Below are 16,813 nucleotides of genomic sequence, written 5' to 3' on the forward strand. Positions count from 1 at the left end.
CTGGTGTTGTTAGTAACTTGATTGCAGTTTGAGATTTTCACTATAATTTATGCATATGTGCTCTGGTAAACATGTAATGTGTGTAACTGTACAACCAACTAATTTGAGTTCTTTATGTTTCTGTCAGCTATATCAATCATTAACTTCCAAAATAAATTACTGTAAATTGCATTTGCAAGAAGCTTAAAATGTGATTGACATGGTGATAAAGAGTAAAATACAATGGACAATCATGTACCCCTTTTCCCCAAAAAAATCATATTTATTTCAAAATGATAAAACATGGTTGATTAACAAGTGAAATGACCATGGTAGGAATGAACAGGGTGAGAACATGAGGATCACAGTCAGACTCACCTGTGTGAGACAGAACATATCCATCAATTACATAAGTTACACACAGTCAGGCATATAGAGAAGTGCTGCAAAGAGACCAATCTCTCTGGCTGTCAGACAACGCCCACAACTGGCCTGTTGATAAACCTTTTAATCAATTTACTCCCTATATTACAAGCTTTTTTACAAACATTAAAATATTGATAACTACAATTTCCATATTCCTCATACTTTGTAAATATACATTAATTATTGCATTTTTAATATAAAAAGTGAGTATAATTAAAAATTATATATATATATATATATATTTTTTTTTTTTACAAATGCACTGGTACCAATAAGTATGACAGATATGTAAGGCAACAACCAGCCCGAGGACTACATAAAAGGAATGGAGAAGAGAAAAGGAATCTATTCTCATGAAACTTTCTTTCACTGTAGTGGAATCGTAACAGAAATAACAATGCAACAATGTAATGACAGTATAGGTAGCACACATTTAGAAGCTCATAAGTCATAAAAATTATATAAATCCACCATGATGACATTTCTGGGGCCTACTCTGCCTAAATAGTTCCCTGGTGCTCCAGGTGATGTTTCCCCTAGGTACAGATCTAGGATAAGATTCCCTTCCCCAATCCTAACCTTAAGCATTAGTAGGGAATATAGAAAACAGACCCCAAATCAGCATCTAGGAGCAACTTCGCACTACACATTCCTCTGGCACTCAGGTGTTTCCTTTTTGGTTAGATGCTACCAATGAGAAGTGAGAATACATACAAAACTGTTCCTTGCATAGGAATGCATTAAAAACTCAAGCACTATTGTTTCCCTCTGGCCATGATACGGTCTATTCCAAAAGGGCCACCAGCAGTAAAATCAAATATTTTAGTTTAAAAAAAAAGAGATGACATTTGTGTTCCTTGAAGGAACTCCTGAAAGATGGGGTTGAATGACTGACAGCCCTACAAAGCTACCCTTGGTCCAAAGAAAGGAATGAGGGTAATAATTTAACCACGATCACCCCCTTGTGGTAAGAAACAGGGACAGCATTGAATAAAGTGAAAGTAGAATTTCATACAGTACTCTCAAACGCCTTCCTTGATCAATAAAGTAAAGGAGCTTTGGCAGCTAATGCCCATTAAAGAAGAGCGGCAGATCCCTGAAGCATTTCGTAGTGTTTTTGTTTCAGATAAACCTAGAATGCAACCAATCAGAGCAGCACTTTCTGTTCTCTAGTGTAAAAACATGGCAATCATAGGTGCCACGGTTAAGTGGTTATGCTGCCACAGAGCAATGCCATGAGGAAGAATTAAAAATATCTAATTGGGAATGCCCCTCACACAATGTAAAGACTGTTACTCACTGTCAGCAAGACTCAACCTCTCATAACATGACAAGCATTCAAGTCATTTCTCCTGTCCCCATTTCATTACTCAAAGTAATGAAAAACAAGATACCAAAAAACTAAGCCATTTCTGTGTGATCCAAACAACAGCTTTTCTAAGTGTGAGAGGCCCCTCATTCTACTCCACCCAACTATTGGCACATCAAGAAGGGAGAGAATTTGATTCCACACACACACACACACACACACACACCTCCTCAGGGCACTGGAAGCACTGCATTTTAAAAAACCACCACGTACACCAATTGACACAACGCATTGTTGGCAACGTTGGTGTGTGTCCTATATTTTCCCACTGATGGCACAGTTACTGCAGTTAACCATAGAACAGTTTAAAAACATCATTCATAAATCGCAGGAAATCATCAACAACATCATTACCGTGGATTATGCACACATTTCAAAAGATGAAATGCAGAATTCTTAGTTGGTCCTGCTGCCAAGTATAATCAATGCAACGCTTGTGTCCACAACAGTCAAACAGGTCTGTTCTTCAGCACGTCAGTTCAGAGTGGATTTGTTCTATCATGCTGAAACAGAAGTGTTTGTGCAAAAGAGAGCGACTGGTAGTGTAGGGCTTTATAAAAACGTAGCGTCTAACAAGACTATAGAATTTTCTATAACGTTTGGGGTGTTGACTTGTTTCCTTGTGGTCATATGAAGTATCTGTTTCGAGTGTCACGCCACTCCCCTGAGCGTCCTCTGATTAGACTGAGTTATTAATTAAAGTCATTTTGTTCCCGAGTTCCATAGTTCACCTAACCACCGGTGGCGCTGGAGGTACCCCTCGGATCATGCCTACAGGAAGTAGAGGAAACAAAAAGGTTACATCAGGTCAGTTCTTACCTCCAAAAAACAACCATGTGGCTCTTTTCTATTAATCTTTTCTCAATTCCTCACATCATTCTCAAAACAAATTGGAGAAGGGGAGGGATCATGGACCTTCTCCAATACAAGTGCAAAGGAGGCAAGTCGACAGAATGCGAGGAATCACAGAAAGACGATTTGAAAGAGCCCATATTCGCTTTAACTCAATCCCAGCTGACATTCCATATGGTAATAACATTGTGACAGTAGTGCAGAGGCCATATATTGGATGTTGTGTACAGTATGTATGCAGGCAGTGGTGTGGAGAATGAATTAAGCCTAAGCCTGTACCTGGTCCAGGTTTATTGCTTTTGCTGGGGTAGATCTTGGTGAAATTCCTATATTCTTCAGGGGGTGGGAAGTCCTCCACTGGGTGGAAGTCAAACTTGGACTCAAAATCCTCTGAGGGTTCAGAAAAGGTAAAGGTCAACAACACCGTAAATCAAGATGACACTAAACTAGCAAACAAATTAAGGCCAACACCTTAGTATAGTAATAGAATGAATAAAGTACAGTAACATTTTAGCATTGGTCCTGCATATAAGCAAATTAGAAGTCATGCTTTTTTGACTTCGAGCTTGCTCTAGTAATGTCCATTTCCATTAACAAAGCCATGTACAACGGTCAGTTCTCCTGGAAACTTTAATCTGACTGTGCAATCTATGAACTCTATGAACGCTCTGGATTGGTCACAATGCAAGAGGAACTACTGGGGGACATTTGCATGACTGAGCTGGCATTTGAATATGGGGCTATAATATCTGACAATCTACTACCAACAACAACTAGGCTACTAATGTCTCCAACATGTCTGTTGGTTTGAGAGCTAACAAAATGGCAATAGTGATCCAAAGTAGACCGTGTTCAGGGCTTCGGAGGTTAATACTCAACACAAGATAGATCCTAAAAAGCGATGAAAAGCCATCAATCACATATTAATCAAACGCAGTGACAACTGCTCAAAAACTGGACTTCCATGAAAACCAGAATGTACAGGGGGCACTGAGGACCAGGACTGGGAGATGGAGGAAATTAGCCTGTACTGACTCACCTATATTGGACTTGGAGGATGAGGAGTATCCGTTGCGGATGGGCGGGGGAGGCGGCGGGGGTCCGGTGCGGGAGGAAGATGAAGGGGGTGGAGGGGGCCTGGGCCCCCGGGTGTAGTGGGGTGGCTCCGAGGAGGTAGTGTTGGGAGTGATAGCACTGTGGATCCGGTAGGGGGGCGGGGGAAGAGGGGCTTGCCCACCACCCCCGTTTCGTGACCCAGGATTGGGTGCAGAAGGGGCTGCATTGGTAGCAAACAAACACACACAATAGTAAGACAATGATGATGCCTGATTAAAATAATCACATAGCAGCAATTAAGGCGCAAAAATATCCCTTCCAACCTGTAACTTTCTGAAAAATGACTGTACTGTACTGTACTCTACAGTAACCTGAAAAAAAGTGGTATAGCTCATTCGGAAAGTATCCGGATCCTTTGAGTTGTCCACATTTGTTACCCTACAGCCTTATTAAAAAATGGATTCAATTGTTGCTCTTGGTCACCTCCCTGACCAAGGCCCTTCTGCCTGGATTGCTCAGTTTGGCCAGGCGGCCTGCTCTCGGAAGAGTGTTGGTGGTTCCAAACTTCTTCCATTTAAGAATGATGGAGGGCACTGTGTTCTTGGGGACCTTCAATGCTGCAGAAATGTGTTGATACCCTTCCACAGATCTGTTTGTCAACACAATCCGGTCTCGGGGCTCTAAGGATAATTCCTTCGACCCCACGGCTTGGTTTTTGCTCTGATATACACGGTCAACTGTGGGACCTTATATAGACAGGTGTGTGCTTTTCCAAATCAACTCCAAGCAGCCTGTCATGTGGCTTTTACAGAGGAGTGGCTTCCGTTGGGCCACTCTACCACAAAAGCCTGATTGGTGGAGGGCTGCAGAGATGGTTGTCCTTCCCCAGATCTGTGCCGCGACAATCCTGTCACTGAGCTCCATGGACAATTCCGTCGACCTCATGGCTTGGTTTTTGCGGATATACAGTTGAAGTCAGACGTTTACATACACTTAGGTTGGAGTCATTAAAACTCGTTTTTCAACCACTCCACAAATTTCTTGTTAACAAGAAACCTCCACAAGTCTGGTTCATCCTTGGGTGCAATTTCCAAAACGCCTGAAGTTACCACATTCATCTGTACAAACAATAGTAGGCAAGTATAAACATCATGGGACCACGCAGCTGTCATATCATTCAGGAAGGAGACACGTTCTGTCTCCTAGAGATGAACGTACTTGTGTGCGAAAAGTGCAAATCAATCCCAGAAGAGCAGCAAAGGACCTTGTGAAGATGCTGGAGAAAACAGGTACAAAAGTATTTATATCCACAGTAAAACGAGTCCTATACCGACATAACCTGAAAGGCCGCTCAGATACCTGAAAAGGCAGCCATAAAAAGCCAGACTACGGTTTGCAACTGCACATGGGGACAAAGATCATACTTTTTGGAGAAATGTCCTCTAGTTTGATGAAACAAAAATAGAAGTGTTTGGCCATAATGACCATCGTTATGTTTGGTGGAAAAAGGCTTGCAAGCCGAAGAACACCATCCCAACCGTAAAGCACGGAGGTGGCAGGATCATGTTGTGGGGGTGGTTTGCTGCAGGAGGAACTGGTGCACTTCACAAAATAGATGGCGTCATGAGGAACGAAAATTATATGGATATATTGAAGCAACATCTCAAGACATAAGTCAGGAAGTTAAAGCTTGGTCGCAAATGGGTCTTCCAAATGGGCAATGACCCCAAGCATTCTTCCAATGTTGTGGCAAAATGGCTTAAGGACAACAAAGTCAAGGTACTGGAGTAGCAATCACAAAGCCCTGACCTCAATCCTATAGAAAATGTGTGGGAAGAAATGAAAAAGTGTGTGTGAGCAAGGAGGCCTACAAACCTGACTCAGTTACACCAGCTCTGTCAGGAGGAATTGGCCAAAATTCACCCAATCTATTGTGGGAAGCTTGTGGAAGGCTACCCGAAACGTTTGACCCAAGTTAAACAATTGAATGGCAATGCTACCAAATACTATTTGAGTGTATGTAATCTTCTGACCCACTGGGAATGTGAAGAAAGAAATAAAAGCTGAAATAAAATCACTCTACTATTATTCTGACATTTCACATTCTTAAAATAAAGAGGTGATCCTACCTGACCTAATACAGGACATTTTTACTAGGATTAAAATGTCAGGAATTGTGAAAAACTGAGTTTAAATGTATTTGGCTAAGGTATATGTAAACTTCAGACTTCAACTGTACACTGTCAACTGCGGGACCTTATATAGACAGGTGTGTGCCTTTCCAAATCATGTCCAATCAATTGAATTTACCACAGGTGTACTCCAATCAAGTTGTAGAAACATCAAGGATGATCAATGGAAACAGGATGCACCTGAGCTCAATTGAGTTTCATAGCAAAGGGTCAGAATACTTAAGTAGATAAGCTATCGTTTTTTACATTTGCAAAAATGTCTAAAAACCTGTTTAGCTTTGTCCTTATGGGGTAATGTGCGTAGATGGATGAAATAGTTTTTGCCCTCATCCATTTTAGAAGGCAGCTGTGACGTAACAAAACGTGGGGAAAAAGAAGGGGGTCTGAATACTTTCCAAATACACTGCATGTCCTTAAATAACAGACCATGCCCAAGCAATCAGGACTGGTCAAGTTGCAATAAAGACAAGATACTGTAAGTTGTCAAAGAGAGAGAACGAGAGCGCAAGGAATGCCAGAATATTCCAGAGAACTCGTGGAATGCAGAGAAACCAGGAGGCCTCATGGCAAAGGCCTCAGCCGTCTAATGACAATATGCGGCTGCGTATTCAAAACGTTCAATTCCAAATCAACCCCTCGGTCCTACTTCACGTAGGTCTGAAAAGGTGGAGCAATTGTTATATTGCAATTACCATTAGGGCTGCCCCCCCCAAAAAAATATATATTGGTTGACCGAGAGTCGTCTGTTCTTTCGAACAATCGATTGGCAAAATTTTTAAAGGTGTATTTTTCTATCCATTTTTCAAAATCAACTATATGTAGGCTACTGAGCTCATCTGATGCTTCAATTAAAATATACAAATTGCTAAAAGAGGGAAGGAGCCAGAGATCTATACAGCTTAACCAGAAGAACAAAGACCTACTCCCGACCCTCTGCCCGCTGCTGCCAGTAATAGACGACACCAGTGGTCGGCAACCTTTTCCATTAACTAGCAAACTTGCAACAGTGTATAAAATATTCTTGGCGCTCAGAGTTTCCCACACCAGTGACCTCCAGACAGACAGACACAGCTGTAGGCTATTTGCGCAAGGGCTAAGAAGTCATCCTTAGGTCTATTTTATGATGTGTCCACCGGGTTTGAACATGATTTTTCCCCCCTCATGCTGAGTGGTAGGATAATCGAAAGGGAGAAAGATGGTTCAAATAGGTACATTGAGGAATTATTGTCATTCTCAATGGATGTAAAAATAGACTTAACTTGCTGTTTGAGGCGAAGAAAAATATACTTTGAGATGCTCCACAGTGATGGCGAGTTAAGAAAAATCAGAAATGGTATCAGATCCCCAAATAGCCACATTTATAGGCCTACATTTGCCGCAGGCCAGGTAGACTAGTCCTACTTCTAAATGTATAAATCAGGTGCGTGTCCTTACTCAAGATTGACAAACAAAAGACAATGAACACATTGACAACTTGTAAATCTAATGAAATAAACCAAAACTTCACAAGTGTAGCCTAGGTTGTGTGCTCTGCAAACAATGTGTCCACTCCTACAACGAGAACAGTAAGACCGTAATAATAATTTAATGACGGCATTAACAGAAATGACCGTAACCAAACAATCATTGCAGATTAGAAATGGGAATTAACGGTAAATGTACTACTGGTGTGCCATTCCCGCAGCCTCCGTAATGGATTAGTCCACTCAGACAGGCATGAATCGGACATGATTTTAAAAAACGTATTTGCCACTGCTCAACAACAACAAAAAATCTTGGTCGACCATCAGCCTATCGACCAAACAGACCTAATCAGACCTAATTACCATAGATAGATAGATAGATAGACGACTCTAGTGCCCAAAAGCCCAATTTAGCATGGGCCGTGCCATTGAGGACTTTCTATGGTTAAGTAAGGATCACATGATTCCATCCGGGTCATCAGGAGGGATCAGCCAATAAATTACAGTGCATTCCAAAAGTATTCAGACCCCTTGACTTTTCCCACTGTTACATTACGGCCTTGTTCTAAAATTGATTAAATTACAATCTACACACAATACCCCATAATGACAGGTTTAGAAATGTTTGCAAACTTATAAAAAATAAAAAACAGAAATATCTTATTTACATATGTCTTCAGACCCTTTGCTATGAGACTTGGAATTGAGCTCAGGTGCAGCCGTTTTCCATTGATCATCCTTGAGATGTTTCTACAACTTGATTGGAGTCCACCTGTGGTCAATTCAATTGATTGGACATGATTTGGGAAGGCACACACACACAGCTGTCTATATAAGATCCCACAGTTGAAAGTGCATGTCAGGGCAAAAACAAAGCCATGCGGTCGAAGGAATTGTTCGTAGAGCTCAGAGACGGGATTGTGTCGAGGCACAGATCTGGGGAAGGGTACCAAAAAACATTTGCAGTATTGAAGGTCCCCAAGAACACAGTGGCCTCCATCATTCTTAAATGGAAGAAGTTTAGAACCACCAAGACTCTTCCTAGAGCTGGCCACCCAGCCAAACTGAGCAACTGGGGAAGAAGGGCCTTGGTCAGGGAAGTGACCAAGAACCCGATGGTAACTCTGACAGAGCTCTAGAGTTCCTCTGTGGTGATGGGAGAATTTTCCAGAAGGACAACAATCTCTGCATTACTCCACCAATCAGACCTTTATAGTAGAGTGGCTAGACTGAAGCCACTCTGCAGTAAAAGTCACATGACAGTGCGCTTGGAGTTTGCCAAAAGGCACCTAAACACTCTCAGACCATGAGAAACAAGATTCTATGGTCTGATGAAAACAAGATTGAACTTTTTGGCTTGAATGCCAAGCATCACATTTAGAAGAAACTTGGCACCATCCTGACGGTGAAGCATGGTGGTGGCAGAATCATCCTGTGGGGATGTTTTCTGCGACAGGGACTGGGAGACTAGTCAGGATTGAGGGAAAGATGAACGGAGCAAAGTACAGAGAGATCCTTAATGAAAACCTGCTCCAGAGAACTCAGGACCTCAGACAGGACAACTACTCTAAGCACACAGCCAAGGCAATACAGGAGTGGCTTCGGGACTAGTCTTTGAATGTCCTTGAGTAGCCCAGCCAGAGCCCAGACTTGAACCAGATCGAACATCTCTGGAGACCTGAAAATAGGTTGAGAGGATCTGCAGGGAAGAATGGGAGAAACTCCCCAAATACAGGTGCATCATACCCAAGAAGACTCAAGGCTGCCAAAGGTGCTTCAACAAAGTACAGAGTAAAGGGTATGAATACTTACATACATTTGATATTTAAAATGCATGAATTTGCAAACATTTCTAAAAAACAATTTTTGCTTCGTCATTATGGGGTATTGTGTGTAGATTGATGAGGGGAAAAAAACTAATCAATTTTAGAATAAGGCTGTAATGTAACAAAATGTGGAAAAAGTCAAGGGGTCTGAATACTTTCAGAATGCACTGTATACTTGTGAGCAAACATTCTATAACTGCAGGTGGTAGTAAAATCTGCAACCTTGGCTTCATACCTGTTCCAACAACAAACTAAAGGTAATAAACAGTATGCCCCCTTTCAGAAAATGGACTCAGTGGAACTGTCCAATGCTCGGACAGCATAATGGGACATAAACAATGTTGAGATGTCTAAGACTATGGCTACTACCCATCCTTTCCGACCATGAAATTGTGTGTGGAAGAAAGGATTGATCTTCTAGTACCTGATCTCTTGCTGGGGGGCTCTCTGGCAGGTGGGGGTGGTCTGCCAACACCTGGAAGTCCTGGAGATGGAGAGGGGGGTGGAGGAGGTGCATGATTGCGTCCGCCGTAGCTTCCGCCTGAGGTGTTCTTCTTGTGCAGAGAGTTGTGCCTCTGGGGAAGTTTCGGAGCCCCATCTCCACCATGGTCCCCCATGGGGCCGTTGGAGGTGCCCCCAGAGGAGTGCCTGTAAGGTGGGGGCGGAGGGGGCGCCGAGGACCCACCAGTGGGCGGCCGCGTGGAGGAAGGAGGCAGTCTTGATGAAGGAGGAGGGCCAGAACTGGGCGGAGCCGGGCCTCTTTGGGGCGGCGGGGGGAGGGGCTTCTCCCGGCTGTTGCTGATGCCTACTGGGGCCTTTTGTTGCGGGCTTGACGGGGTATTGCTGCGGTAACCACCTCGGTTAAATGGCGGGGGAGGAGCTGGGACGGATGTGCTGGGCTTCATGGCCCCTGTCGAAGAAGGTGGAGCTGATGTGCTATGTTTCATGCCTGAAGGAGGAGGCGGAGCTGAGCCTGAAGTACTGTGCTTTATGCCCCCACTGGAGGACTGGGAGGAGCTGGCACTGGTTGAGGGGCGGGAGATATCGGGGAGAGAGGGGCGGTGGGAGCGCTGGGGCTCCGGGGGTGAAGGTTTATCACTTGGGGAGGGTTTGTCTCCTGGGGAAGGGGAGGTAGAGCGGCCTGGGGTGGGCCGGGGGGCTGCAGGTCTGGAGCCTGGGGGACGCAGGGCGGATCTGCCCACTGAGGCGTCTGGAAGGAAGGCATAGAAACACACATCTTAGAACACTATGCATAGATACACCCATTCACATCAAGATTCATAGCAAATGTAGAACATCTAGTTGCCTGGGTGCCAGTCTGTTTCTGCAGTATATTTATATAGGGCCCTATAAAATCCATGTTGTGGTGAACATGGACAGAATCCAGACAAAATGGAATTCAACAATATTCATAAAAAAATGTATTGAACTTAGTCATTAATTTGCCCAAGTTAATCATAAGACCTGAAAAAAAAATGCATCAGTGATTCTGAATTTTCATTCAACCTTCTTCTGGTAGAGATGGAAAGGCTTCCCAAAACGTTAACTACAATTAAACGTTAACTACAAAGTAGCCTATCCCTACCTGACAGAATGATATGATTATTTGCATCAATCCAGTGGCCATTTGTTTTGCAAACTCTGCAACTTTCTACAGAAACGTTGCTGAACAACAGTCTCTTGCTGGTGCGAACTTGCATTAACTTCACCCAATAATCTAAATAAGCATTGCTGTGGACTTAGAACATCCAATTTGTTTTTTCTATTAAAGCTGCAATATGTAACTTTTTGGGGGCGACCTGACCAAATTCACATAGAAATGTGAGTTACACGTTATTCTTATTGAAAGCAAGTTTTAAGTGGTAAATCTGTTCTGTGTTCTATTCACACCAGCTTCAAACAGCTGAAAATACCATATTTTTGGTTATGGAAAAGATTTCACAGTGTTTTAGATGGTACAATGATTCTCTATACTATAGTTTCTTGAAATTATGCGATAAATTAGTAAATATTTTCTTAACTATTTATTTAACGGCATTGTTGGTTAAGGGCTCGTATGTAAGCATTTCACAGTAAGGTTGTTGTATTCCGTGCATGTGACAAATCAAATTTGATTTGACTATTAGAATTTTAGCAACCAGGAAATGGCGGAGCTATTTCTGCATTGTGCACATTTAAAGTGTGATTGAGCATGAAAACTTGGGAAAACAAACCTGGGGAAATGTATTTATTTTTTTACCCCTTTTTCTCCCCTATGGTATCCAATTGTTATTTACAGTCTTGTCTGACAATGATCAGTCTTGTCTGCTCGCTGAAACTCCCGTACGGACTCGCGGAGGTCGAGAGCCATGCATCCTCCGAAACACGATCCAACCAAGCCGCACCGCTTCTTGACACAATGCCCGCTTAACCCGGAAGCTAGTCACTCGGAAGGAACACCGTGCACCTGGTGAACATGTCAGAGTGCATTGCGCCTGGACAGCCACAGGAGTCGCTAGAGGGTGATGGGACAAGGGCATCCCTGCCAGCCAAACCCTCTCCTAACACGGATGACGCAGGGCCAATTGTTTGCTGCCCCATGGGTCTCCCGGTCGTGGCCGGCTGCGACAGAGCCTGGACTCGAACCAGGATCTCTAGTGGCACAGCTAGCAACTGAAAAACAAATTTAACTAAACAGAACCAGGCAAAAAATAAAGCTGAGTTTATAGGGCCCCATTTACATTCTAATCCTATTTTGTGAATTCTACTTACCTCCAGCTCCAACTGATCGTAGTTTTGGCATGCCCCCAGCGAAAAGGCCTCCAGGGCCTCCCCCTGACCCACCACTGCTCCCTCCTGCTCTACCACAGCCACCACCACTTTCCTTTGGTTCTGGGGAAAGCAGAGGTACAAATTTCCTTGTTACACTGTTGTGTTGATAATGCTTGCATTTATATTGTTGAAAGCTTTGTGGCAAGGAATTTTGCATGTATAGTACCAGTCAAGTTTGGACCACTACTCATTCAAGTTTTTTTTTAGATTAATAGTGAAGACATCAAAACTATGAAATCATGTAGTAACCAAAAAACTATTTCAAAAAAATTATAATTAAAGTATATATTTGGCATTCACTCAACCAGCTTCACATGGAATGCTTTTCCAACAGTTTTGAAGGAGTTCCAACATATGCTGAGCACGTGTTGGCTGCTTTTCCTTCACACCGCGGTCCAACTCATTGCAGGAGAATGCGGTGGTAGCCATGCTGGATAAGTGTGCCTTGAATTCTAAATAAAATCACTGACAGTGTCACCAGCAAAGCACCCGCACACCTCCTCCTTCATACTCCATGGTGCGAACCACACATGCGGAGATCATCCGTTCACCTACTATGCGTCTCACGAAAACAGAGGTTGGAACTAAAAATCTCAAATTTGGAAACATTTCCACCGGCCTAATGTACATTGCTCGTGTTTATTGGCCCAAGCAAGTCTCTTCTTCTTCTTATTGGTGTCCTTTAGTAATGGTTTCTTTGCAGCAATTCGACCATGAAGGACTGATTCACAGTGTCCTCTGAACAGTTGATGTTGAGATGTGTCTGTTACTTGAACTCCGTGAATCATTTATTTGGGCTGCAATTTCTGAGGCTGCTTCAGCAGAGGTAACTCTGGGTCTTCCATTCCTGTGGCGGTCCTCATGAGAGCCAGTTTCATCATAGCGCTTGATGATTTTTGCGACTGCACTTGAAGAATTTTCAAAGTTCTTGACATTTTCCAGATTGACTGACCTTAATTTCGTAAAGTAATGATGGACTGTCATTTCTCTTTGCTTATTTTAGTTGTTTTATTTTCTCCATAATATGGACTTGGTCTTTTACCAAATAGGGCACTCTTCTGTATACCATCCCTACCATGTCACAACACAACTCATTGGCTCAAACGCATTAAGTAGAAAAGAAATCCCACAAATAAACTTTTAACAAGGCACACCTGTTAATTGGAATGCATTACAGGTGACTACCTCATGAAGCTGGTTGAAAGAATGCCAAGAGTGTGCAAAGCTGTCATCAAGGCAAACAGTGGCTACTTTGAAGAATCAAAAATATATTTTGATTTGTTTAACACTTTTTTGGTTACTACATGATTCCATGTGTTATTTCATAGTTTTGATGTCTTCACTATTATTCTACAATGTAGAAAATAGTACAAATAAAGAAAAACCCTGGAATGAGTAGGTGTGTCCAAACTTTTGACTGGTACTGTATGTATGTATAAAGTCTGTGTGTGAGTGTGTGTCAGCGGGAATTGAGGAGAGTGCAAAAGTTAGTTTCTATCTCCTATATGTTTACTACGCTACTTACTCTCTATAATAGGTGCACTTCGGTCATTGACCACTCCAACCTTCTTCAGCCTGGCTCCTTTGGAGATGTCAGAGAGCAATGCTCCTCTCCCCTTCGCCTCATCCCGATTCAACTTAGGTGCTCTAGTGTTCGCCTGAGGAGAGGATGTTAGTTAGGTTGACCACGCAAATGATAACATGAACTGCATACCGTACTGTCGTTATAGCAACAGATAAAGTAGATGGCAATGCAGCATTATGGTGCAAGTCGATAGTAATCCACATGGTGCCTGCGTGGGTGTGTGTTTGGCCAGCTTGGACCTTCTTGGTTTGTGTTTGGATTTGTTTAAAAGGTAAAAACTGCATCATTAAATTGAAGCCTTTATAAACATGGCATATCAACCCTAGAAATCATACTATGGGAAATGTGGGCATAATAATATATTAGGCATAGTATCTAACATCAGAAGGTGTCGTATCATCCTTAACAATACAACAGCAAATAATGTGTGACTTCAGTTATTTTATCATGTAAACATGAATCTCTAGAAACCCTTCAGAGGACTTCTGAGTTTTGTCATTTTTGAACATCGGTTTAGGAGCTGGACTGACCTGGTTGGAGGTGGGGGGAGGGGGGGGTCCTGGAGGAGGAGGGGGAGGGGGAGGAGGAGGGACGGGCATCCTGTCCCTCTGTGGGCACCTTGGGGAGGAGGCTTGTTCACCGTCTCAGCTCTGGGTACACCCTCAAACTCCTGCGAAACAAGACAGAGGGGAGACTTGGCTAAAATAAATGCACACAACAGGGTCAAAAATTAACACTCCTGAACTGGGGATAGAGTAAAATTGTCAATCATGACACAACGAGGATGTACATTGGTAGACTGTATGGAATTCAGGCAAGTCAAGATATCATTGGGACATCTGTTCAAGGACCATTACAATTCACCTCTATTAGTAGTTGACTACAATGGTGGCGTGGCCCACACTAAAAACAGCTATCCTCAAATTCTACATGCATATACTCACTCTAGAATGATTCAGCTCAGGAGAGCTCCCCAAACCAGTTCGCTGGCTGGGCGGAGCTCATTGTGAATACAGACATACAGCACGTTGAGCTAGGCCGCGCAGCAAACCCCACCCTCCTTCGCTCACCCCTAAACTCCATTCCACAAGCTACCTGTCAAGAGTGTTTGAAAAGGTTTTCACAGAAGAGGGAAACAAATGGAATGTCATCGGGTGAGCTTGCCAGTGAGGAGATAAGGAACGGAAACGTAGCAGCCGTTGTAAGTTGCTACCTCGAGCGAAACCGAGAGTGGACAGCACAGCCCACCACTTCATGACTCATCCATTGACAGGATTTGATGTTATTGTTTTTGCCCTACCGGCACCAACCATTTACACCTATCAAAATGTCTCTAGAATCTCCCATAAATGTTAAATTGTGTTGAGATCTAGTGACTGAGGCAGCCATGGCATATGGGTAACATCATTTTCATGCTCATCAAACCATTCAGTGACCACTCATGCTTCCACACGGGGCATTGTCATCCTATGGGGGGGGGCATAGCCATGGTAGCCAAAATAATGGCCTGCCCAGCATTTTTGTACATGACCCTAAGCATGATGGGATGTTAATTGCTTAACTAACACAGGAACCACACCTGTGTGGAAGCACTTGCTTTCCTGATTTACTGTAGTGTTTTCATTATTTTGGCAGTTATCACGTGTACATGCGCCTACTTGGAGAATTGCCAATGGACTACAATGTGAATCCTATGTCTGACGTTGTATGACATTCTTACAAGGTAGGGGAGGTGTACAGCTCCTTCTCCAACCTAATATGTGACCAACTGAGTTATATGCTTTTGTGGACGGGTAAATAAATGAGGGGGGAAAAAGTGCATGATGTCATTAACTATTCTGGGCCTAACGTCATATAAAACAAACTAGCAACCCTAAAACGTGCAGGCATGAGTCAGAAGTGTCACTTGAATTTCACTTTATGATATGCAGAAAATGTGACGGAGTTTGTTACTGAACTGTAAGCACTGATTTGACAAGGGAAATCATAAGTGTTCTCGAGTCGCTAGCCAATGTCTATGCACACTCCGTCAATCTACAAGAGGTGACAGGTGAGCGAGCCCAAAAACATGCAAGTTAGAAAAAAAATGCAATTCCTTCCTCTTGGCCTAAAAGTTGAACTACCTAACTGTGCATTACTGTTTGAATTAATGTAGCAATATAAGTAACATGTATATAAGGTGTGTTAACTAGCCATTATCTGGATAACATGTTGATCTAACGAAAGTTAGCTGGGTGGATTGGCAGTGACTTACCCCGTCTCGGAGGATTTGAGTCTCGTCTTCAATAACAACATGAATAGACACTGCAGTTTTGGCAAGTTTGCTACTTAACACAATCACAGGCAGTAGGCGGCTCTCTTGGTTACTTGCTTAGAAAATCAAATACAAAACACTAGCAGCTAATTTGTTTGCTAGCGAAATCAACTAAATCCGATACCCAAAGTTAGCTTGCTAGCTAAATTACTTTTTAATCGCGACAGCTGTCAAGTGGAATTTAGCTGGCGTTTTAACTATGGCTGTAAACAAGTTATTTTATGTGCATAAACTAATTCGAGGTACGCGTATCTCCAGTTTATATCCTATTTCATGTACTTTTTATTCTGCTCTCGTCTTGACCAGCAAGCAAAGCGAGATTCTCCCTTCAGAACTCGGAAACCCGGAAATGGGCCGTCCAACACAAAATGGAGGCAGGTAACAGGATCACTGCCGACGAGTTTATCAACTGACCATTTATTTTGGGACTGTTCTTGCGTCAAGAGGAGAAAAGAAAACGACTTAATCTTAGACTTTTATTTTGATCCAAAATGATATGGACCCTGATTTAACTTGTTCATTTGTTTATTTTTCTTGGAAGATCCTTTATCCATCAAATGAAGTGGGCAAAAAACAAACCCGTCTTCACATTATTTAAATTATATTTTGAAATCAGTAAATGTAAAAACAAAAAAAGCAATACCCACCATAACTTTGACAAATTGAAAATGTATTCGATATGCAATGCCCGCCTGTTAGGTGTATGTACTCTTGTTTGTATATTTGTTTTTGTATTTGTGTTCATTAAAAAAAGGAAAAAAATATGAAAATAAAAGTTTAGCAACTGGGAACAGCAACCTCCATGGAATGAAACCTGTAGGACGCTTGAGAAACGATCTATAATTTGTTAACTTGGGACACCCTCGAGTGTGTGGAGCAGGGTCCTCTTCTTGCTTTTGCCTCATGTCAGATGTGTTCATGCATGCATAATGTTAAGAAA

General features: G+C 42.6%; 1 protein-coding gene across 2 annotated transcripts; it reads right to left on the reverse strand.

Annotated features, from left to right (window-relative positions):
• Nucleotides 1-235: 235 nt before the first annotated feature.
• LOC109889067 (WAS/WASL-interacting protein family member 2-like) lies at nt 236-16,258 on the reverse strand. Of its 2 annotated transcripts, XM_031830413.1 has the most exons (9): nt 15,814-16,258; nt 14,504-14,654; nt 14,090-14,229; nt 13,500-13,632; nt 11,915-12,034; nt 9,588-10,373; nt 3,666-3,902; nt 2,906-3,016; nt 236-2,545 (listed from the first exon to the last, which is right to left on the reverse strand). In XM_031830413.1, exons 3-9 carry the CDS (start codon nt 14,156-14,158, stop codon nt 2,502-2,504), a joined length of 1,500 nt encoding a protein of 499 aa, XP_031686273.1. In that variant the 5' UTR covers nt 14,159-14,229; nt 14,504-14,654; nt 15,814-16,258; the 3' UTR covers nt 236-2,501. The 2 variants fall into 2 exon arrangements, with proteins under 2 accessions (XP_031686273.1, XP_020335823.2); XM_020480234.2 differs by lacking the exon at nt 14,504-14,654.
• Between the last annotated feature and the right edge of the window lie 555 nt (nt 16,259-16,813).

Source organism: Oncorhynchus kisutch, linkage group LG1 (assembly GCF_002021735.2).
Source record: "Oncorhynchus kisutch isolate 150728-3 linkage group LG1, Okis_V2, whole genome shotgun sequence".
Classification (NCBI taxonomy): Eukaryota; Metazoa; Chordata; class Actinopteri; order Salmoniformes; family Salmonidae; genus Oncorhynchus; species Oncorhynchus kisutch.